At 34.9% G+C, this 23,869-nt stretch overlaps 1 protein-coding gene across 1 annotated transcript in view; it reads left to right on the plus strand.

The window, feature by feature from the left end:
- Positions 1-23,869, plus strand: part of LOC132538149 (triadin-like) — a 91,568-nt gene that overhangs the window by 64,146 nt on the left and 3,553 nt on the right. The window contains exons 10-17 of the mRNA XM_060190516.1: positions 222-269; positions 2,968-2,985; positions 5,333-5,374; positions 9,157-9,183; positions 10,171-10,209; positions 12,053-12,088; positions 20,363-20,404; positions 21,167-21,205. Of these exons, the coding sequence (XP_060046499.1) occupies positions 222-269; positions 2,968-2,985; positions 5,333-5,374; positions 9,157-9,183; positions 10,171-10,209; positions 12,053-12,088; positions 20,363-20,404; positions 21,167-21,205 (291 nt within the window). The remainder of the gene's footprint in view (positions 1-221; positions 270-2,967; positions 2,986-5,332; positions 5,375-9,156; positions 9,184-10,170; positions 10,210-12,052; positions 12,089-20,362; positions 20,405-21,166; positions 21,206-23,869) is intronic.

Raw genomic sequence — 23,869 nt, forward strand, 5'->3', positions numbered from 1 at the left:
GTAATACAAGGGATGGAACCTGGTACTTTAGAACCTCACGTGTGAAGGTTTTTTTGCATAGCCCTTATGCTATCGCTCCACCCAGTTGTCCTGAGAATTAAATGATAAATTTATCTTAGTTATTTCAAATGAATAGATGGTTTCAATGTTGAAACATGGCCCTGTCTTTTACGGGTTTATTTAAATTTTTTACTCACACGAATGTATTTTCCATTTCATAGAAGAAAAAGTTGCCAAGCAAGTAAAAGCTACCATAACAGAAAAAGCAGGTAAATAAGATATGTCGCATTTCCCTCTGTGTACCTGCATTATCTTACGTTGATACACACTCATTTTCACTAAAATGTGTGGGCTTTTGTTATTGTTGTTTCATGAATGCTAACCTCAATTCTTAAAAATGACTACAAATATGTAATTGATAAAAAATTAACAGTGGAAAGTTAGACTGCATTACTGTTTTCTGAAGTTCAACTGAGCTACGCTTGCATACAGTGTATTTGTTACCATGTAACTAGAGGTGTTTAATTTTATGCTCAAACCACATTTTGTCAGACTTTTATAATCATAAATATCTAAAGCGGTCTACTATTAGATAGAATGATTTCCTTTTATTAGAGTTTGACAGGCAGTCATGTGGCTATACAACTTTTTAAAAAAATTTTATTTATAAAGTGGCAATATTGACAAGAACACAGGATAAGAGGGGTACAATTCCACACAACTAGAACTCTGTATACCATCCTCCCTTGAAAGCTTTTCTATTCTTTATCTCTCTGGGAGTACGGACCCGGGATCCTTATGGGGTACAGAAGGTGTAAGGCTTCTGTAATTGCTTGCTGTTTAAACATGGGATTCTGACTTCTGCAGTTGCTTCCCCACTGAACATGGGCTTTGGCTGGTCTATCCAAATTCCCAGCCTGTCTCTCTCTTTCCCTAGTGGGGCTGGGGTCCTGTGTGGCGGGGCTTGAGAACATATCGGTGGGGTCCTCAGCCTAGGAAAGTAGGAAAGTCAAGTTGGCATCATGGTAGCATGTGGAATCTGGTGGATGTAAAAGAGTTAAGATATAGGGAGTCCAGCGGTAGCACAACGGGCTAAGCACAGGTTACACAAAGTACAAGGACCATCTTAAGGATCCTGGTTCGAGCCTCCGGCTCCCCACCTACAGTGGAGTTGCTTCACAAGTGGTGAAGCAGGTCTGCAGGTGTCTATCTTTCTCTTCCCCTCTCTGTCTTCCCCTCCTCTCTCCATTTCTCTCTGTCCTATCCAACAACAACATCAATAACAACTACAGCAATAAAAAAGGGCAACAAAAGGGAATAAATAAATATTTTTAAAAAATTTAAAAGAGTTAAGATATAATGCAGAACAATTGTTGACAAACAATGAACCTAAATGCAAGAATTTTGCAGATGAAGATTTGGGGGTCTTTTTGGAAAAAGCTACTAAGTCTACTTTAGGTATATTCCAGGGGGCCCATGACTTTACTAGTTTTTGCCTGAGCCTGACATCAAATATGCAGGTGGACCCAAGGTATTGTCTGGGGAGATGGTGTCATAGTTGGAAAAAGCATCAGAAAGCTGGATCAGGGAAGAGTGTAGCTAGCTCCTAAATACAGGGAAAGCATATAAATATTGTTAACTGTAAACTCCATCTATTTGATCTGGGGCCATAGTCAACACAGGAGCCTCTATAGTTGGTCATCTCCATCAGGAACAACATAATGGACCCCTTTGTAGGCCCTTAAAGGACCTTGCACTCAATGTGGATCAATGATGGTAGGGACAGGCACATTCTCCAAAGGGAGGTTGGGCAACATACTCTACCACCCGAGGAAGATGAGTCCTGAAATTAGTGCAGCCTGGAATGTTCCTAGCCATGACCACAGAATGCGAGCTCAGACCTACAGGGATGCAGAGGCTATACAACTTTTAAAATCAGCCCTAGAGAATGATCAACAGAATACATGTTATCAAAGAAAAACAGCCCATCCTCATTATTTCATTTAAGGAGAAAACTAAAGGAATATACATATTCTTACACTTCTGGAGTTTGTTCCTGTTAACAAAACTTGGTCTTCTCAATTTAAAATTTTATTTATTTATTCCCCTTTTTTGTTGCCCTTGTTTTATTGTTGTAGTTATTATTGTTATTGTTGTTGGATAGGACAGAGAGAAATGGAGATTGGAGAGGAAGACAGGGGTAGAGAAAGATAGACACCTGCAGACTTGCTTCACTGAGACTCTCCTGCAGTTGGGGGGGCCAGGGCTCGAATCAGGATCCTTACGCTAGTCCTTGCACTTTGCTCCACCTGTGCTTAACTGGCTGCACTACCTCCTGACTCCCTTCAATTGAGATTTTGAACTACTAAATGTCTTGCATTTAATTTCAAGATAAAAATTTCCTCTGGGTGGAATTTTGAGTTCCTTCTCTTACCAAAAAAATAATTCCCAAGAAGAATAACTGAAATTGTTGTGTAAAATTTAAGTATATATTTCTGATGACAGTATGATAGTGCTCAGGAAATAACTGTTTAGTTTTTGACATCACAGACTATCATTACATGAGAAAGAAAAGAATCTCGTTAAGGCCATTTTCACATTATCTATGTGATCAGTATACTCAATTCCAGTCATTGTCTAAATACTTAATTTGGATTACCCCTACTCTAATTTCTACCATAAAATGTTAAATGTTTCTCCCCTGACTGTTTCATTAAATTATATGTGCATTTGGGAACTATGAATTAACCAACACATTATATTTATGTCTCCAGCACAAAGATTAGTTTGTATTTGAGTTTTCCATAGGCAGTATGATCAGTATGATTTCTAAGAGTGATATAAGAGCATTAAGAGAGACTAGATTAAGATAAAAGAAAGTAAAATTAAAAATGAATAAGTTCAAGTGATAAAGAGTTGTGTTTTCAAGGTTTGTACTGACCAATATGTCATTTTCTTTCTTCACAGTCAAGTCAAAACAAGCAAGTAAGAGACAAAATAAATAAAATCAGAAAAGAATTGGTTGAGCATTTCAACTTTAACAATTTGCTTTTTAATTGTTATTTTTTAGTGCACCTAAGGACAAAATACCTATATAGCTGAAGCATTAATGCTATTGTTTTGGCTTTGATTTAGCATTCTTATATGCTAATTAATAGCTCACAATAATTACACATAAATACTTTGGACACTGTAACACAATTATTACTATTAAGAGAATGAATTCATGCAGGCTGAAAATAACATTAGGAAATTAGGATAGATGTACTCTATTTAAACATTATTAATAATTAATCAATAAGAAAGAAAATCAAATGTAGTTTTTGATGTTATGAACTACAATTGTCTTTTACACAGAATTATTCTTTCTATAAATGGGTCAGTATTTAGAAACCCATAAAGTTATTTAAAATGCTATGTTTATTAATAAGACATTTTCTTATAAATGTGAACCTCAAAGGTCACTCATTTTATGTTTCAAGGATGTTACAGAGATTATAATTGTAGAGGATTTAAAAACTGACAACAGATCAAGAAAGCATGAACAAGCATCTCTTATTTCACTGGTGCTAAAATACATTCAAACTTGAATCAGAATTGTGATATTGATCCTATGTGAAGCCGAAGTTTAAGTCAAGGAATTATTGGCTATTGATCAAATATTCTTGGTTCCTGCATGAAAAAAAATGTACTGACAAGTTCCAAAGATAAATGTGTTGAGACAAGTTAGGAAATCATAACTGGCACAAACATTTGCAGCCTAATGAGAACACATTTACATGGTAGGAGCCACTACATGCATTTTTTAATTTTTATTTATTTATTTATTTTTTACCAGAGCACTGCTCAGATCTGGCTTATAGTGGTGTGGGGGATTGAACCTGAGACTTTGGAGCATCAGGCATGAGAGTCTCTTCACATAACCATTATGCTATCTAACCCCAACCCACTATATGCATTTTAAAAATGCATTTAGAACTATTGAAGTTGCTGTAATTTATTGTACTTTTCTAACACTTTTATTATGAGCTCAATAGCTTGAATATTCTCAATTTTGTTTTATTCTGCATGCTTATTTGATACTAATATCTTGTACAAATTTCATATGTAGAATTTCATTCCAAAATGCTGTCAATCTCTAAATGATAAAGATTCAACTTAAAGTTGTTAAAAAATGTTTCCCACACCCTCCCATCTACACTGCTACAACATGACGTTGGTAGAAAATGGTGGTGAGTTTGGAAATTGCTAAATTCAGGAGTGAGGGGAGTAAAAAGACAAATTAATAACGGCTCAGCAGATCTAACCTTGAAGACAGTTAGAATGAACTAACATTTGGCAGAGGTATCCAAATTTTCTTAATCTCATTTAAAATATCTTACCCTAGATAACTTCATTTGGAATTGCACTTTTGTTGAAAAGGAAGCTCTCCTAAAAACATCTTTTAATTCAAATACTCTTTAGAGAGCTTGGATATATGTTAATTACATCACCATAGCCTGCCATATCCAAGACATAGCTAAGATTAATCTGTAAGAACTATGACTGGGTCTGGAAAGAGTGGTGGTCCAGGAGGATATAAATATAAACTGTGACCATTTTTGGAATTGGGAAGGTCTAGGTTAAATTTTCCTCTTAAAATTTTTATTTTATTTACTTCTTTTTCATTTATTGAGTAGATATAGAAAGAATTAACAGGGAAGGGAGAAATAGGAAAAAGAGAATGAGAGACACCTACAGCCCTGCTTCATCACTTGTGAAGCTTTTCCCCTACAGGTGGGGACCAGGGATTTGAACCCAAACCTGAGTACTTACACATTGTATTGTGTGCTTTACCAGATGCACCACCATCTATCCCCCTGGGTTAATTTTTCTGAAAAAAAGAAAAAAAAAACCTAGTATCCAGCTCCAAGAAGAGAAAGAGATGAAGATAGTGAGTTTAATGAGAGCTTATAAAATGCTCTCATTCAAGGTGATTTTTTTTTTAATATCCTCAAGGAATGACTCAATCTTTAATGGAGTGGGGTAGGAGGCCATTTTACTGTTCTCATCTTTGCTATAATCTGATTTTTTTCTCATACCATATGACGCAGGAGGGATAGAATCTTCTTACTTTATTACTGGATGTTCTGAGAATAAACCCAGTCTTGTTTATATTATGATTCTATGGCAATGTGCTTTCAGTATTCTAAGTTACATACAAATACTTTAGGGACGTGACTCCTATGTAAATTATGGATTGCCTGCAAATATATAGAGAAGAAATTCTTGCTCCCCTCTCTCTCTCCTTCACAGCATAGAATTCCACTGAATTTTCCTTTTCTTTCTCTAGAAAAAGCTGATCAGGAAAAAGAATCTCCATCTATAAGAACAGGTATTTTAACCTTTGGGTTTTATGTTTTGTCTTAACTCACTGTTATTTTTAATTAAGTTTGAAAAGTAAACATCACAAATAAAGGATTTTTAATGACATTTCTTGGTAGTATTTGATCTGCTCTAAAATCTAGTTTCTATGGCATGAGAATGGCAGCATTGTGGATAATTAAGTATTCTTGCTAAATGTTATAGTCAATGTGTAGGAATCATTGAACATGATGTTATACTACAGTATTAGTGAAATAATATTTGTGTCCACTTCTTCAGATCTTTCAAAAAGTCAGTAATTCATTTTTGTTAATACAAATATCTATCATGTTGATGAAGTAGATCTGCTATTGGTATGTTGTAAAAATAAACTATTAGAGTCTATATAAATTGCTAAAAACTAATCATGAATTTAAAACTGATATTTGTCTGCATTACTTTTTGTACACTATTTACCTGCTCTTTAAAAACATTATTCAGATTTTTTAAATACGTAATATGTGGCACAGCTCAAACACTAACTCATATAAACAGCTAACTGAATCATATAATTCTGTCTTTTCCCTGTTCCACCAAATCCTGTTGTCAAAATATCTAAAAATATAACTACTACTTCTTAAAGTGTCATTCCAGCAGTAATGTATGTGTTCAAATATCCATATACAAATAGACATATGACTTTATTACCTACTTCATCTATAAGCCTACTACTCACTTATACTTGGAATTTTATAAATTGAGTTTCTAGACTCTAAAAAATATTGAAAAGGTTGAGTTAGTGTTCACTGATAGCCACAAGTATTCTTACTGAATAGGGGTAGAAATTGCATCTGTGTCCTTTATAAGCACTAAGAGATTTAGATTCTATATGTTCATATTGCTGCAAATCAAAAATGATATTTTATATGGATAAAGAGACCAAGCTGAATCTATACTTTGAAGCTCTCCAGCATTTTCTACTGAGAACTCATGGGAAACATACCTTAAATTTTACACAAAAATCACAGCCTATTGCTCATTTTAATAAAGTTTTGCCTATTTTTAATTCGATCTGAGCAACAAAACAAAATATGAAGGGTTAATATTTAACCTATACATAGAAAATTACTACTCTTTTTTCTCCAACAAATCCAAACTACAAGTGGAGCATTTTAAAGATTAGGAACTTGCTGCTTGGGAATTGGGAGGTGCCACAGCAGGTTGAGCACACAGGGTGCAAAGCACAAGCACCAGCATAAAGATCTGGGTTCCAGCCCCCAGCTCCCCACGTGCAGGGGAGTCGCTTCACAGGCGGTGAAGCAGGTCTGCAGGTGTCTATCTTTCTCTCCCCCTCTCTGTCTTTCCCTCCTCTCCATTTCTCTCTGTCCTATCCAACAACAACAACAATAATAACTACAACGAGGGCAACAAAAGGGAATAAATAAATAAATAAATAAATATCTGCTATAAGAATTTGCTGCTTAAGGAGCCAGGTGATGGTATGTTACCATTCATGAGAGCTCAGGTTCAAGCCTCTGGCCGGCATCCACAGGAAAGAAGCTTCACAACCAGTAACACAGTGCTTCAGGTGCCTCTCTCTCTCCCTCTCTATCTCCTCTCCCACTCTCAGTTTTTCTCTATTTAAATAAATAGATTGTTTTAAAAAATAAATTGCTACTTAAATTGTATATATAGTACAAGTACATTAGACTATTAATAATTAGACTATGAATATATTACCAACAATACTGTTACCTACATACATGATTTTAAGTAATGAAAAATATTAAATGTAGGGCCAGCAAGATAACTCAGCTGGGAAGATTCCTGCTTTTTCATATGCTCCACCCGGGTTCAAGTTCAATCCACACTACATTGGGGAAGTTTCTATGCTATGGTGCTTTCCCTCTCTACACTGTCTCTCTGCCTCTATATTTTAAAATCAGCCCAGGGCAGGGGTAGATAGCATAATGGTTATGTGAAGAGATTCTCATGCCTGATGCTCCAGTGTCCCAGATTCAATCCCCTGCACCACCATAAACCATAGCTGACCAGTGCTCTGGTTAAAAAAAAAATCCACGTAAATGTACTGTATTCATTCATCCCTGAAATAAGTATGTATTGGGTACCTATTATATATATATATATAATATATATATATTATATATATATATATATATATTAAGACACATACTAGGAATTGTGATGTCATGTCTATAAAATGCTTTTTTGTTATCATATCTAAGTAACTCACACATTTACCATGATCAAAATTGTCAAAAAGAACTCTGACAATCTTTCCCTTACATTTTCATTTCTATGTTAGGATGCATGGAATAGGAACAATATGAAGATTTCTCTGCATGTAATTGCTGAGTTAAGAAAACTTCAGGGCAGGGGAGGGTAACATAATGGTTATATAAAAAGACTTTCATGTCTGAGGCTTCCAATTACCAGGTTTAACAGCCCACACCACCATAAACCAGAGCTGAGCAGTACTCTGGTCACTCTGAATCTTTCTCTCTGTATCTCGCTTTCATTAAAATAAAATATAATTAAATAGAAAACTTTCAGAGCACATAATGCCTATTTTTAAAGTTTTAACACAACAGCTTAGTCATTTTCACAATTTCTGAATCAACTTTGTTTTATCTGACATTTCATATAATGTTCCAAAAATTTCTATAAACATTTTTAAAACTTAAATTTTTATACAACTTTACAGAAATGAAATTGTTTTTACATATATTACGTACATATAACATCATATTATCAAAATCAGACCAAGATATTAAACTGAATTAAAATATTTGCATTTAACTGGAGTATATAAGCATACTGTTTCTAAAAAATCAGAAAAACTAAGCGCTAATTGATTCTCTAAGAATTTTATCAAAGATTCTTTACAAATGATAATACGGTTTTCTTCTGAATAGATTCAGTGTTTATGTTAGCATATCAAATATTGTTTCTGGATTGAATAAAATTTCTAGTTTATTCAGCTTGTAATATTTCAAATAATTTGTAGGTACTAAAATGTTTGCTAGTCAAAAAATATAATACTAATATATAATGTCATCATAATTATGATAGTATTTATATCACTAAATGGTATGTAATAGTATGCAAATACTATTTTGTTTATTTCACATCTTCATTACTATAAAATATTACAACCAATTGAAGAGATCCCAAAAATGTATGTGACACTGACACTTGAACATACCATATACCTGATTTGTAGATAAAGGGACTTTTTAAAAACTTATCATGCCATATATATATATATTAATATTATTAGATTATAAATATTTTTAAAAAGCAGAAATAAAAACTGATCATATTTTGTATCTTTTCAAATTGAACTCTCTTATTTCTATACACCCATTCAATGGTATCTAATACAGTATCATGTGAATGGAGTTGACATATAATGAATGAATGTGTGCATGCATATGTAAATATAACATTGAATTTTATATGATAGATATTTGTAATATAAAAGACTTGCATTAGAAAATTAACGAAAGGTCTTGGAATCTATTCTATTGTATCTGAAGAGTCTTAAAGTTTGAATAGACATGTTCTTTTTATATTAGTTTATACAGTAGTCATATTTTCAAAATATTTCTCTAACTATACTTTTCAGACATAGTAATTATTATTGTGTGCTTTTTTCCATTTTGAATACTTATATATGTATATTTTCAATGCTATTGAAATTAATGGAAAAAATCTGCAGTAAAGTTCAACTGTCTGCTACTTAAATCTAAACTTTTTCTTTCTTTTTTTCTATTAATGTTTTTTCTAAAGAAGCTGCTCTAGAAGTCACAGGATCAGGTAATTATATGCTTTTCTAAAAGAGGTAATGATCTAGAAAATATGGAAATTTGGGAGTCGGGCGGTAGCGCAACTAAGTGCTCGTGGCGCGAAGCGCAAGGACCGGCATAAGGATCCAGGTTAGAGCCCCAGCTCCCCACCTGCAGGGGAGTCACTTCACAGGCGGTGAAGCAGGTCTGCAGGTGTCTATCTTTCTCTCCCCCTCTCTGTCTTGCCCTCCTCTATCTATCCTATCCAACAACAATGATATCAATATCAACAACAATAACTACAACAAAAAAGGGCAACAAAAGTCAATAAATAAATAAATATTTTAAAAATGATTTTAAAAACAGAAAATATGTAAATTTGAGTCTCTAGCCATATAACATTTGGAAAAATACACTAATCATTCATAGTCCAGGTTCCCTAACTCAGAAAACTCTGTTGTCCCTTTAAGTGTGCTTTAATTAAATTAAATTAATGCAACATCCATGCATTATGCTTGTTGCTACTCATTAAATATTGGTTTATTTTCTCAATCTCTGAAAAATATAGTTGAAGACTATTTTCTCCTAAATCTGTTTTTGATGGCACATTTCTCTTGGATACAGTAAATGATTCATGTATCATTCTTATCTGTTAGTTTACTTGTTAAGTATCATAGCAGCATAGCAACAGTCAAATTATCATTTCCTATAAATAGTGGAAGAAAATATAGACTCATTCCCTGTTAGTAATTAGCTTACTAACAAATTGCTTACTTTAGTATTACTTCAATGCTGTTAGAAAAAGTGAAAAGGACTTGCCATCGAAGTGACTGAGAGTAAGCAAATACGTATGTTCTTTCTTTTAGTATATATGTTTTTATGAATGAGAGAAACTTGACTTGCAGATCTTAAAAATCAGTGTGCTCCATTTATGGGGTTAAGTCTCATCTCTACGTGTCTATTTCAAAATTAAATAAGAAAATAATGTTTTGTTATCTTTTTGTCATTTTCCCTTTAGAGAAAAAGAAAATTGAGAAATATGAAAAGGAACGTAAAGGTAAAGATTACACTTTGAAATAGGTGCATCAATGTATAACAAAACAGCAATAAAATAGGGAATACTAGGGCCAAAGAAATAGTGAAGATGGCATAGAAATAAACGTTCTTTTCAATTTATTTTATTTTTTTAATTGGGGGTATTAATGGTTTACAACCAACAGTACATGTTGCAAATGTCTAAAATTTCTCAGATTCTACAAAACACTCTAACCTCCCTCCATCCCACCTAGAACCCTAGTTCCAATACAACCATGATGCACCAGGACCTGACTCCCTCCCAAGCACCCCAGCCCAGTCCTTTACTTTGGTGCAGTACACTAAACCCAGTCCAAGTTCTTCTTTGTATTACCCCATTCTGTTCCTGTTTCTCAACTTCTACCCATGAGTGACATCATCACATACTCATCCTTCTCTTTCTGGCTTATCTCACTTTCCATGATTCCTTCAAGCTCCATCCAAGATGAGTTAAAGAAGGTGAATTCACCATATTTAGTAGCTGAGTAGCACTCCATTGTGTACATAGACCACTACTTTCCCAGCCATTCATCTGTTGTTGAACACCCAGGTTGTTTCCAGGTTTTGGCTATTGCAAATTGTGTTGCTATGAACATATATATATATATATATATATATATATATATATATATATATGTATATATATGTATATATATGTATATATATGTATATATGTATATATATGTATATATATGTATGTATATATGTATATATATACATATGTATATGTATATATATGTATATATACATACACATATATATGTATGTATATACATATGTATGTATATATATATGTATATATATATATATACATATCTTTTTGAATGGGTGTATTGGGCTCCTTAGGATATATCCCCAGGAGAGGAATTGCAAGGTCATAGGATAGGTCCACTTCTAGCCTCCTGAGAGTTCTCCTGAATGCTCTCTACAGGGGTTGGACCAATTTACATTTCCACCAGCAGTGCTGGACCATTCATTTGTCCCCACAACATCTCCGGCATTTGTTGTTCCTATATTTTCTGATGTATGACATTTTCACAGGGATGCAGTGATATTTCATTGTTGTCTTTATGTGCACTTCTGTGATAACTAGTGACTTGGGGCACTTTTTTATATGCCTGTGGACCTTTTTGATCATACTTTTATACCCTCACTCTGAGGTCCCAGGTTAAATACTATGCATCACTATAAGCCAGAGCTAGGAAGTACTCTATTCTATTCTCTCTCTCTCTGTCTCTCTCTCCTTCCCTTCTTCCCTCCCTCTGTCTCATTAAGAATAAATAAATATTTCAAGTTAAAAAAAAGATTTTACAAATTTTATTGCTTAAAAACAATTCATAAAAATAGGAACATCTATTTTTAAGCAACCAGCATTTCAGTTCATTGCAGTGTCATCCATGAAAAAGGTGTAGGTATCACATTATTATTGGATATATAAATGGGATAACAATTTAGATCTTAGGGTGCTGGGTAGTGACAGCACTGAGTAAAGTGCATGTTACCATACTCACGTGGTAGTGGGGAAGCTTTATAAGCAGTGAAACAGTGCTTCAGGTCTCTCTCTCTCTCTCTCTCTCTCTCTCTCTCTCTCTCTCCTGTTTTCCCCTCCCTCTTTTTTTCTCTTTGTACTGTCAAGAAAAGGAGGGGGGGGGAATGAGAAGCAATGGATGCCAGGAGTGCTGAAATCATCTAGTAGGCTCTGAGTCCCAGAGTTAACCCTGGTAGCAATTAAAAAAAAAAAAAAAAACGAAAACCTTGAATTCTAGATTTTAGAAATCATACGAATAAATGTGACATGTGACTTTAAATTTTCATTTTTCCAACAGAAAAAGAGAAATCAAAGCATCCAAAGGAAGAAAAAGGTAATTTTTAAAAGAATGATCCAAATACCTGAAGCAAAAGTATTTTGAGACAAAGTGTGTCTCTATCTTTTGTAAGTAAACTTTAATTCATGTGTACAATGACTATTAATTAAAAGAAGACATAAGAATAATAATAACTGGGTATGTAGGAATGCAAAAGCAAAAAATATATATGGATGCAAGCAAGTATGCTTCTATGTGTTCTATGCTTCTAGGCTGTTGTTGGTGAAACTCTGAAGATGCATTGTAATGTTGCTTGCCAAATATTGGTTTTTCTCACTAGAATTTCCAATTTTATATGATAATCACTGTTTTTTTCAGTGTAGTTATTTGAGAAACGTACAAAGTCCCTAATTGTTAAATAAATATACTTATTGGATTAACAAGAAAGATTTTTTACCCATAAGAAAGAGGTTTTTTTGGGAGTCGGGCTGTAGCGCAGCGGGTTAAGCGCAGGTGGCACAAAGCACAAGGACTGGCATAAGGATCCCGGTTCGAACCCCGGCTCCCCACCTGCAGAGGAGTCGCTTCACAAGCGGTGAAGGTCTGCAGGTGTCTATCTTTCTCTCCTCCTCTCTGTCTTCCCCTCCTCTCTCCATTTCTCTATGTCCTATTCAACAACGACAACAATAATAACTACAACAATAAAACAACAAGGGCAACAAAAGGGAATAAATAAATAAAATAAATATTTAAAAAAAGAACTCTGTATAAAAAAAAAGAGGTTTTTTTTTTTTTTCTTTCTTTCTTTCTTTTAACCAGATCACTGATCAGTTCTGGTTTATGGTAGTGTGAGCGATTAAACCTAGGACTTTGGAGCTTCAGGCATGAGAGTCTTTTCGCATAACCATTATACTATCTACCCCTGCCCCAGGAAGAGTTTTAAAAGAAGACTTTTTCTTCTTTATTCCCATATTTAGTTATTCAGAATAAGGTATTGCCATGAGCTTTAGCTGAATACCCTGTATTCACCATACTCATGTCACATTTCTTTTTAAAAATATTTTATTTTTATTGAGAAAAATTGAAAACAGAGGAATAGATAAACAGAGAAGGAGAGAGATAGAGAGACAACTGCAGCCTTGCTTCACAACTTGTGAAGCATTCCCTCTGTTAAGTGGGGACTAGGGGCTTGAACCTGGATTCTTGCACACTTTACTGTGAGTGCTTAAACACGTGTGCCACTGCCTGGCCCCATCATATTATTTTTTATGCAGACAAAATAGTCTTAATTGCTAGTACTTATTTTTGGTGTTAGAGGTGAATTATTTTTAAGTTATCTTGAGGTGTATAGTGTATAGTGAGCTAAAAGTTTAATTATATTTGCATCACAATATGTATGCCGGCATATTTTAATGATAGCCCTTTTGGTCACTACTAGGCCACTCCATCATCCAGGGGTCAGGGATGATCCGGGGATTCCCACATAGATGTAATGGACCTAGACCTCTAACATTCAATAAAATATTATAGGCATGCCAGAAAACAAATTCTCATACTACAAAAAAAGTTCATAACATGATTGAGATAAAAAATATCAGACAGCAACATTTATAACATTTATTTTATATAGATATAACATTTATTTTATATAGAATTGTATAGTCCACATCATGACCCATATTCAGTGCAGGCATTTATGTAGCCTCTGCATCCCTGTAGGTCTGAGCTCACATTCTGTGGTCATGGCCAGGAACAGTCTAGGCTGCACTTATTTCAGGGCCCATCTTCTTTGAGTGGTAGATTATGTTACCCAACCTCCCTTCAGAGAATGAGGCTGTCCCTACCACTGTTGATCTACATTGAGGGTAAGGTCCTATAGGGGCCCAGAAAGGAGTCCATTATGTTGTCCCTGATGGAGACAGATAACCAGTGACAGTGGAGAGAAGGATCTGTTAGAGGCCTAGGCCCATCATGTCTGTTTCTCACCACTTACTAATGCAGTTATTATTACTATTTTAAGCTTACTGAGTTATTTATGTACTTTGGTTATTAGACCTTTATTTTAAGAATCTTGTATAAGGATCTTCATCCATACTGTAGGGTATCTTTTGCTTTGGTTTGATGGTTGTACCTTTTGCTGTAGAAGCTTTTTCATTTGCTATAATCCCACTAATTTTGTTTTCTTTGCTGTTGGATTTGAGTCTTCGAAGATATGTTTAAAGCCTAGAACATGAAGTGTTCTGCAAATAAATAAATAAATAAATATATAAAAATTATGGAACAACTGCTTTGGGCTAATGCCTCTTCTTGTCCTTCTCCCACTCCACCCTCTTCAGTTTTTTTTCTTTCAGTATCATCGTAACATTATATAGGTTACAGATGTTCCTTACCGAAAATATGTCAGATAGGTACCAGCTGTTATGCTCGCCTCTCCTGATCATCCCTATTGTGGCATTCCTGAAAAAGTGTGTATAAGGCAGACTGACAGACATGTTTGTCACTCACTGTTCATTATTACACTTTGGGTGCTAGCAACGTGGCCTCCTTCATTTATCAGTGATGTTAAATTGTTCTGACACTGCCCTCTGGACAGTTGTGTCTTATCCTTAGAGTGACAGAACAGACACTGAGAAAAAAATTGCATGTGTTGATAGATCACCCTTGGCTTCAGCATGTGCAAATCCCATATATGAGCTGTCTCTGCATACTTTATTATACTCCCGGGGGCTAGTTTCAAGCATTCTGTAGCTAGTGCTCAGCGTAGCATTTAATTTTATTTAAACCTCATAGTAATTTTAAACAGCTTACCTAGAAGGAGTCTTTTATTCCTGAAACATAAAATTATGTTAGCTTTGACTATTGTTTTGAACTACCATAGAGTCTTAGAAGGTCCTGAAAAGATAAACTTATAGAATATATTTGTACCAGACTACCTGTACATAATTCATCAGACCAACTTAGAAAATAATTTGAAGTTTTTCTTAGTTCTAAAGACACAAAGTGGTGGGGTGAATTAGACAATGAAAGGATCTAGAAAGGATGCAAAAAATCCGTCCTAATTTAACTTGTTTGTCTGACTGTGTGTGCCTAAGGATCCCAGAGGCTTATCTGATTATCTATTGAAACTCTGCACAAATCAGAATAGACTACAATACATAAACATATAGTTACTACTGGTCCATGCACATGCATTATTTAGGTAGTTTTATTTATTTCTCATGTTTGCTAAGATTATGCAAAGCACATTGGACATTACACATGAAAATTTATCTTTACAATTATGGAAAACTGGCACCAGGTAGTGCCACACCTGGTTAAGTGACCATGTTACAGTGGGCAAGGACTTTGGTTCAAGTCCCCAGTCTCCACTTACAGAAGGGATCCAATGTCTATGGCCATACCATCCTGAAGACACCCGATCTCATCAGAAGAGCTCCAAAATCGCAGGTTCAATCCTCTGCACCACCATGAATGGGAGCTGAGCATTGTTCTGATAAAAAATAATATAAAACCCAAATAATGACGGTATATCTCAAAGAAAATAACTACAAGAAAAACTGAAGATAATAACCTTTACTTTGTAGGACAACTGCATTTTAGTGTTTTCAATTTTGGCATTTTTATATTGTTAATTACATAGGACACAAAAGGAAATATATTGATATGTTATGAATTATACCCTTTATATAAAAAGATATACAGAAGTTCCAGCCACCTTTGAGAAACATTCTAGAGGCTGGGCAGTGCACATGTCACCATGCGCAGAGACTCAAGTTCAAGCTCCTGTACCCCACCAGCAGAGGAGACGCTTCAGGAACAGTGAAACAGTGCTGCAGATATCTCTCCTTCTCTTTCCCTCTCTATCGCCCCTTCCCTTCTCATTTTTTATCTGTTCTAACAATTCAAATAAATAAATATTAAAAAAGCATTGTGAACAAAATTTTAAAATTAATTTACATATACCCAAGGGTGTTAAATCTGTTCTAGTTACCCATATTTAGAAAGGATAATTTAAACATAGTGAAAGGAAAGAGATATTGATATCTGACCCCATTTTCCCAAAACTGAAAATTCACTGTATATTTTAATTTCCTTGAAGACTTGTTTTTAATGCTAAATTAGCATAATTTAGTTGGTAAATGACTGCTTCTGTATGTAATATTTTCATAAAATGTATACAATGAAGTGGAAATACAGCTAAACTTTCTGTGGTTCCCACTGTGAAGAGTAGTTTTATGTCTTTGTCCTTGCTTTTAGCTTGCATTGTTCTGCTTATGTTTCTGAGCCAGGGAAGGTAGATCTGTTTTCTCTGGAGAATCCGCTTGACCTTTTAAGTCTTTCCAAATACTTCAACTTGCAGTTGGTTCAAATTTCTAGTCCCCACTTACAGCCGAGCTCTGATGTGTCAGTTTCAGTCCCCTGCATCACCATAAATGAGAGCTGAGCAGTGTTATGAGAAAAAAAATAATAATAGCAATAATAATATAAAACCAAACAATAATATACATTAAGTAAAATAATTACAAGTAAATCTGAAGATAATCTTCCCTTTGGGGGGGGGGAAGACAGGCAGTAGCACAGTGGGTTAAGTGCACATGGTGCAAAGCTCAAGGAACAGACTTAAGGATGCCGGTTTGAGCCTCTGTCTCCCCACCTGCAGTGGGGTTGCTTCACAAGCAGTGAAGCTGGTCTGCAGGTGTCTGTCTTTCTCTCCCCTCTCTGTCTTCCCCTCCTCTTTCAATTCCTCTCTGTCTTATCCAACAACAATGATACAACAACGATATAATAATAACAACAATGATAAACAACAAAGGCAACCAAAAGGGGAAAAATGGGCTCCAGGAGCAGTGGATTTGGTGTAGGCACCAAGCCCCAGCAATAACCTTGAAGGCAAAAAAAAAAAAAAAAAGATGATCTTCACTTTGTAGGACAACTGAATTTTATTGTTTTCAATTTTGACATATAAGAACTATTAAACATATTATTCAAAGCAATTATTCTTCTTTTTGACAGTTTTGTTGGTTTTTTCTTGTTTCTCCACCAGGGTAATTGCTGGACTCACTGATAATTCACTACTCCCAGTAGTCATTCCATTCTCTCTCTCTCTCTCTCTCTCTCATTTTACTTTAATTTAATTCATAAGACAAAAAGAAATTGAGAGGGGAGGAGGGGTAAAAGAGAAAGGTATAGAACAGCTTCACTGCTCATGAAGAATTCCTCCTTCCACACGAGGGCCAGAGGCTTAAACCTGGATCCTTGTGCACATTAGCATGGTCAACTAAGTGTGCTACTGCCTGACTCTCTTCTCCAGCATTTATAGATGTGAGTCTTCAGCTCTCCTCAACATTCTCCAAGCTCTTGAACATCTGTTTGTTGTACCTAGTGTTTCTTCATATAGTTGCTTTCATTTTAAAATTGCTACCTCCTTTAGTCGTAATCCCTTCTATATTAGAGGGTTCACTTCAAATTAGACAAAATCCATAAAATATTTCCTGATTGTTCCATCCAAACCAGCAAGTCACTCTTTAAAGTTTCCTTCATACATGTTTATAATTCTTTTGTGGTAGTTACTGTTGTTTTTCAAAGATAAGTATTTGTTTATTCCAAGTCATTGATCAATGGGCAAGTTATGAGTAAATGGATTATAAGTTTGCTGTTGCTATTCTTTTTTTGCATTCTGAACAGACAATCACAGTAAATTATTTCTAGTTTAGCAAATTTCTGTTGCTGTTAAGTCATTTACACAGAGATTGCATCTCTATAGCAACTGTTCAGGGTTTACAGTTTACTTTCTGAATCCTTTCTTCCCCTTCTGGTGAGCCTAAAAGACACATGACTCTGTTCTTTCTAGCTTTTATGATTTTTAATCATTTGCAGCTGATTTTGATGGGGCAGGATAGAGAATTTGGGAAAGATAGGAAGCTAAGGTTTTAGTTTGCTAATATATGTACTTCTTCATCATGATGGATGAAAAGAACCATTATCATAATTTTAAATGTTTTTTTATTTTTTTATATTTATTTATTTTCTTTTATGTTGCCCTTGTTTTTTATTATTGTTGTAGTTATTATTGATGCCGTCGTTCCTAGATAGGACAGAGAAAAATGGAGAGAGAAAGGGAAGACAGAGAGAGGGAGAGAAAGACATCTGCAGACCTGTTTCACCGCCTGTAAACCCACTCCCCTACAGGTGGGGCGACAGGGGCTCCAACAGAGATCCTTAAGCCTTGCCCTTCATGCCACGTGCACTCAACCCTTTGAGCTACTGCCCAGCTCTCAGTTTCAAATCTTTTATAAAGATAAAAATCCTAGGGTCTGGGTGGTGGCGCACTGGCTTAAGCACACATAGTAAGAAGCTCAAAGACCTGTTCAAGGATCTGGTTCAAACCCCCGGCTCTCAACCTCCAGGGGGCTAGCTTCCCACATGGTGAAGCAGGTCTGCATGTGTCTATTCTCTGTTTTCCACTCCCCTCTCAATTTCTCTCTGTACTATTAAAAAAAAAAAATTGAAAAAAAATTGCAGCAGGAGCAGAGGATTCGTAGTGCAGGCATTGAGCCCCAGAGATAACCCTAGAGAGAAAAAGTAAAATAAAATAAAGATAAAAATTATCTTCCTACTGTCTAACAACCTGCATTTTTAAAATTGTGTAGAAATCCTCCACAGACATTAGCAAATTTCTGATATTAAAATATACCTATTTGATTGATCTAGTAACTAACATGGTTTAAAAATGGATGTATTAAGTTACTTCAAAATACCAAGTAGGGGGAGTCGGGCTGTAGTGCAGCGGGTTAAGCGCAGGTGGCGCAAAGCACAAGGACTGGCATAAGGATCCCGGTTCGAACCCCGGCTCCCCACCTGCAAGAGGAGTCGCTTCACAGGCGGTGAAGCAGGTCTAAAGGTGTCTATCTTTCTCTCCTCCTCTCTGTCTTCCCCTCCTCTCTCCATTTCTCTCTGTCCTATCCAACAATGACAACAACAATAATAACTACAACAATAAAACAAGGGCAACAAAGGGAATAAGTAAAATAAATATTAAAAAAAAAATTTAAAAATTATTTTAAAAAAAACAAAATACCAAGTAGGGAGTCAGGCAGTAGCACAGCAGGATAAGCACAGGTGGCACAAAGCACAAAGACCAGCGTAAGGATATGTGCTCGAGCCTCTGGCTCCCCACCTGCAGGGGGTCACTTCATAGGCAGTGAAACAGGTCTGAAAGTGTCTGTCTTTCTCTCCCCCTCTCTGTCTTCCCTTCCTCTCTCTCTCAGTCCTATCCAACAGTGCCATCAAAAACAACAATAATAACCACAACAATGATAACACAAGTGCAACAAAAGGGAATAAATAAATAAATAAATACTATCAAGTAAACATTAATACCACTCTTTTCTTTACAGCTGCTGATCAGGCAGTTTAAAACTAAGGTTATTTAATCCAGTTAGTAACTGAGTTACATTTCACCAAAACTAATCAGTTTAGAACATTAATTACTCATAGTAAAAACAAACTGCTAGCAATTTGTTTGCGTCCCCATCTTGTTCTTTTGCATAATAGTATCTCTTACTAAAGTCACATTCCTATCCTATTACAGAAAATTTGCATACTAACCTATTTGCTTCTTTTCTATTCATTAATGAGCAGCTGGCATGCAAAATCTGAATAAATAATACAAAACTGACCCTTTTAAAGATCATAACAAGTTCTGAAATGTTAATGTAGAATTTAAAGAATATTCAAATGTTTTTTGGTTTTGTTTTGTTTTTTTACAGTTGTCTCTGTCTTAAAATTTCTTCTACTTTCCTCACTATGTCCTTGTGAGTGGAATGGACAAAGACTATGGGATTTGCATAATGTACCTTAACAGCTATTGTTTATATGAACATTATTTCAGCTGTTAATGTCTTTTTATTACCTTTGCAACTCCAAAGGCAACAGTCAAATCAATCTGCTAATAGGGTATGCAGCAGTATATCTTCTTTCGGAACCCCTGTTTACTTCTGATTTCTAAATTTCAAAGGTGATGGTTTTAGAAAGGAAATTTAGGAGCAAGAGGGTGAGGGCCTTGATTGGCAGCTGGAAAGGTACAGGAGACTCTCCTTGATCTAGCCAGACTTTGCAGCTGACCAGAGTTGCGGTTCACTCTTTAGTCTCTTCCCACCCTGTCTTCAAGCCTGAAAAGTTACTTTATTTGTCAGAAAATTCTCATTCAGAGAGATACTGAAAGTAGCTTATAAGTCCTGTAACTTTAAAAAAAAACAAAAGACAAATGTAGCTGTTTGCAAAGTCTAGAAAACAACCCACAAACTGACTGGTTCTTTCTTCACTCTCTAGGAAAAGATACTAGAGATTTACCAGCTTCAGTGAAAGCTAAAGGTGAGCTCTTTCTCTTTGTCTCATTTAGGAATCTTCTGTATAGGTTGTAATGTTTCATTTAATACTTCTTTTCTTTTTTCCTTTATTGAGGGATTAATGGTTTACAGTTGACAGTAAAATATAGTAGTTTGTACATGTGTAACATTTCTCAGTTTTCTGATTTATTTAATACTTCTTGATCAAGTTCTCGGCTTTTTCTAGGCAGTGCTTAGATAGAAGGCTTAGTTTTGAATGGTCATTTAAATATTATTTGACATGTAAGTATGCATGATTATGTAAGTCTGACAGTAGTTGGACATTGTCTTGTTTATAAGTAGTTCCAAGATGCACTGTTTATTGTGATGCTGGCCTATGCTAGTGAATATTCTGCTGCTTCTAGACTGACTTCATTTAAGATGAGAAAGACAGAAATAATGACAGAGACCACAGCACTAGGGAAAGAGACAAAGAGACACCTGCAATACTGCTTCATTGCTTGCAAAGCTTTCCCTCTGCAGGTGGGAAGTGGAGGTTCAAACCTGGGTCCTTGGTCATTGTAACATGTGTGCTCAACCAAGTGCACCATCACCTGACCCCTGTCTGTTAAATTTTAAGGCAAAAGTTAGACACAATATGAGTAAAACTCTAGAGTATATTAAAGCTGGCTAGAATCCCCATCTCATTCATATTATGTTCCAGTTCAGACATTTTAAGTCCCATATATATTTGCATAATGGCTATGGATGTACAAGTTGCTTACTTTCATGTTTTTGTATCTACTAGAGGTAGCTGAAGATGTGTCTTCCACAAGGAAACAGAAAAGTAAGTCTATCATTTAAGTACTACCATTAAGTTATTCTTTATTAAAGGCAGCATACATTATTTGAAACTTTAGATTTTTCTTAGGAAGTATCTGCATTAGAAGAAAACAAGTCAGCATAGATTTGAGGAATAATGTTAAAGCAGGTTATTTATATTTCAAAGAAATAGTCATCACTTTTTGTGTCAGATAGGAGACACATATTTGCAGGAATCACTTAGTAATGGCAGAAGTAGTGTTTATCACATGCAAAATATTCTGTGGAGTTTTGATTGTGAGCATACTAACCTCTTTGCTTTAAATATGTATTACTTTGCATTATAGTAAGATAGCTGAAGTGATATGCTGAACTGTTTTTTATCCAAAAGAAAAGTGTAGAAATAATCCTCAGTAATTCAAATGCTTAAAAACTCAGACTTAAGATTGATAATTCTTTTTTATTTTTCTAGATGTGTGGCAGGTTCTTAATATTCAATCTTTGGGATTATGGATTTTAGTATGTGATCAATATTCATATACAGTTATAAAATTTAATAACCAAGATTCTCATTACCCTGGTGATTTTAAATTGGAAATTTTCTTCAGATGGTAAATGAATAAAGTTTGGGCTCAATATTCTTAAATTTCATGAAGAAATTTCTGAAAAAAATTATAGTTGAAGTTTATTTCATATCAAGCTTATAAGTACAAACATAGACATTTATCAGAAGAATTGACATAAATAACATTATCTGAATCCTTCCTCAATGTATTTCTGTTGTGAATTACAGAAATACCTCTCCAATAGCAAATGCCTTCTACTGTGTATTATTGCTTGTTTCATTGTACAATAAATAAATGTTTACTGTGTTCAAATTCCAGCTTTAGATTTTGAAATTACTTTAGTAATTGAAATAAGATATTTATTATAATCGTTAATAAAACATGGCTGTAAAATTATAGTCAATAAGAAGACTAAGTAATACTTTAGCTATCATTGTAAATATGAATATTTTTTAACTTAAACAATAATACTTTTCTGGTTATAACCACCTGTAATTATTCATGTTGATGCCAAATAAATACTTGAAGTATTTTATTTCACAAATAAATATTAGAATAAAATTTAGCAAGACAAACTGATAATACCATCAATGAAAATTTTCTGGTTAAGGTGTCATGCTATAGTTTTTCAAGAAATTTCCTGCTAAAAAGTGAGTAAAGGATACAAGAGATTTCTTTTTTCTTCTCTTTTTTTTTTCCCCACCAGGGTTATTGCTGGGGCTTGGTGCAGGAACTACAAATCTCATGCTCCCAGCAGCCATTTCTTTTTCTTTCTAATTTTTATTTGATAGGACAGAGAGAAGTTGAGAGAGGACAGGGAGATAGAGAAAGGGAGAGAAAGATACCCACAGACCTGCTTTAGTACTCATGAAGAGAACCCCCTGCAGGTGGGGAGCAGGAGCTCAAACCAGGGTCCTTGGGCTTGACAATATGTGCAGTTAACTGGGTGCACCACTGCCCGTCCCCCAGGACACAAGAGATTTCTATGTATTGGCTTTTTGTACAAGATGCTATAATCTTAGGCTATAATTTTAATTAAAAGAGAGCACAAACAATATTATAGTAAAATATTGAATATTTGAAGCTTAATTGAAAGTTTTACTGCTGCAAAATATTGCCATTTTCTTCTTATTATAAAGTAGCTATTCATGAGGTTTTTTATATAATCTCTAAAATGTTCAGTCACAGTGACCTTTCCATCTATAGCCTTATTAGCATTAATTAAATGTTTGGTACAGTGACTACATGTGATAAGATGCAGCTGGAAGGTAGGCTGTCTTTGGTGCATTCTTTCACTTCTAGCATTGTAGTTGTATTTCTTTAATGCAGGTCCAGATATAGTGCAGTCCCTCTCTGTAACCTGCCCAACCTCTAATACCCTCTTTAGGGCAGGGTATTTATTCTAGCTTGTTTCTAGAATAAAATGAACAATAGTTTTGGCTAAAATTAAGTGAAAAGGAAAATAATTAAATTAAAATTTCTCCTACTTTCACCACAGAAACTTTGTGTTGCAAGTCATCTAACACCCAAGATGATAAAATCTGAATAACTTTCTGGATTTTCCTGCAGTTTCATTCTCCCCAAGGTCTGCTTTATAACTCTTAGGTTCATAACAATTAGATGACTTTCCCATATCCCACATTAGTTTCAATTCTGTTACTTCCATTCTCATTTTCTTTCCTGATTACCTGCAAATTGTCTGATTGGTTGATCAATGAATCTGATGTATAGAGTAGAAAACACTGAAGAGTTTGTAGATGTCCATCCATGATGAGGAGAAGCTTAACTTGCCCTCTCTGAATGCAGCTACTTGTATTTACTACACTACATTCATTGACTTTTATTTTGACAACAGAATTCCGACCTAAAAGTATTACTTCAAAAAGTAATTGTGGCATCTCAGGAGAATGTTTTTCTTCAAAGGAATCACAAGTGGAAACCCTGAAGACTAGGAACTATAAGCCTCTCAGAAGTGTTAATAAAACGCTTGCATATATACATGGGCAAACATACACATAAACAAGTCAGTTACTTTACATATTGACAAGTTCATGTATTGACACCTGTTACATGTGTCTTGCCAGGTTCTGGCCAGAAGAAGTCATAGTGATGCTAAGACTGAC

This window comes from Erinaceus europaeus, chromosome 4, assembly GCF_950295315.1.
Source record: "Erinaceus europaeus chromosome 4, mEriEur2.1, whole genome shotgun sequence".
In the NCBI taxonomy this organism is placed as follows: domain Eukaryota; kingdom Metazoa; phylum Chordata; class Mammalia; order Eulipotyphla; family Erinaceidae; genus Erinaceus; species Erinaceus europaeus.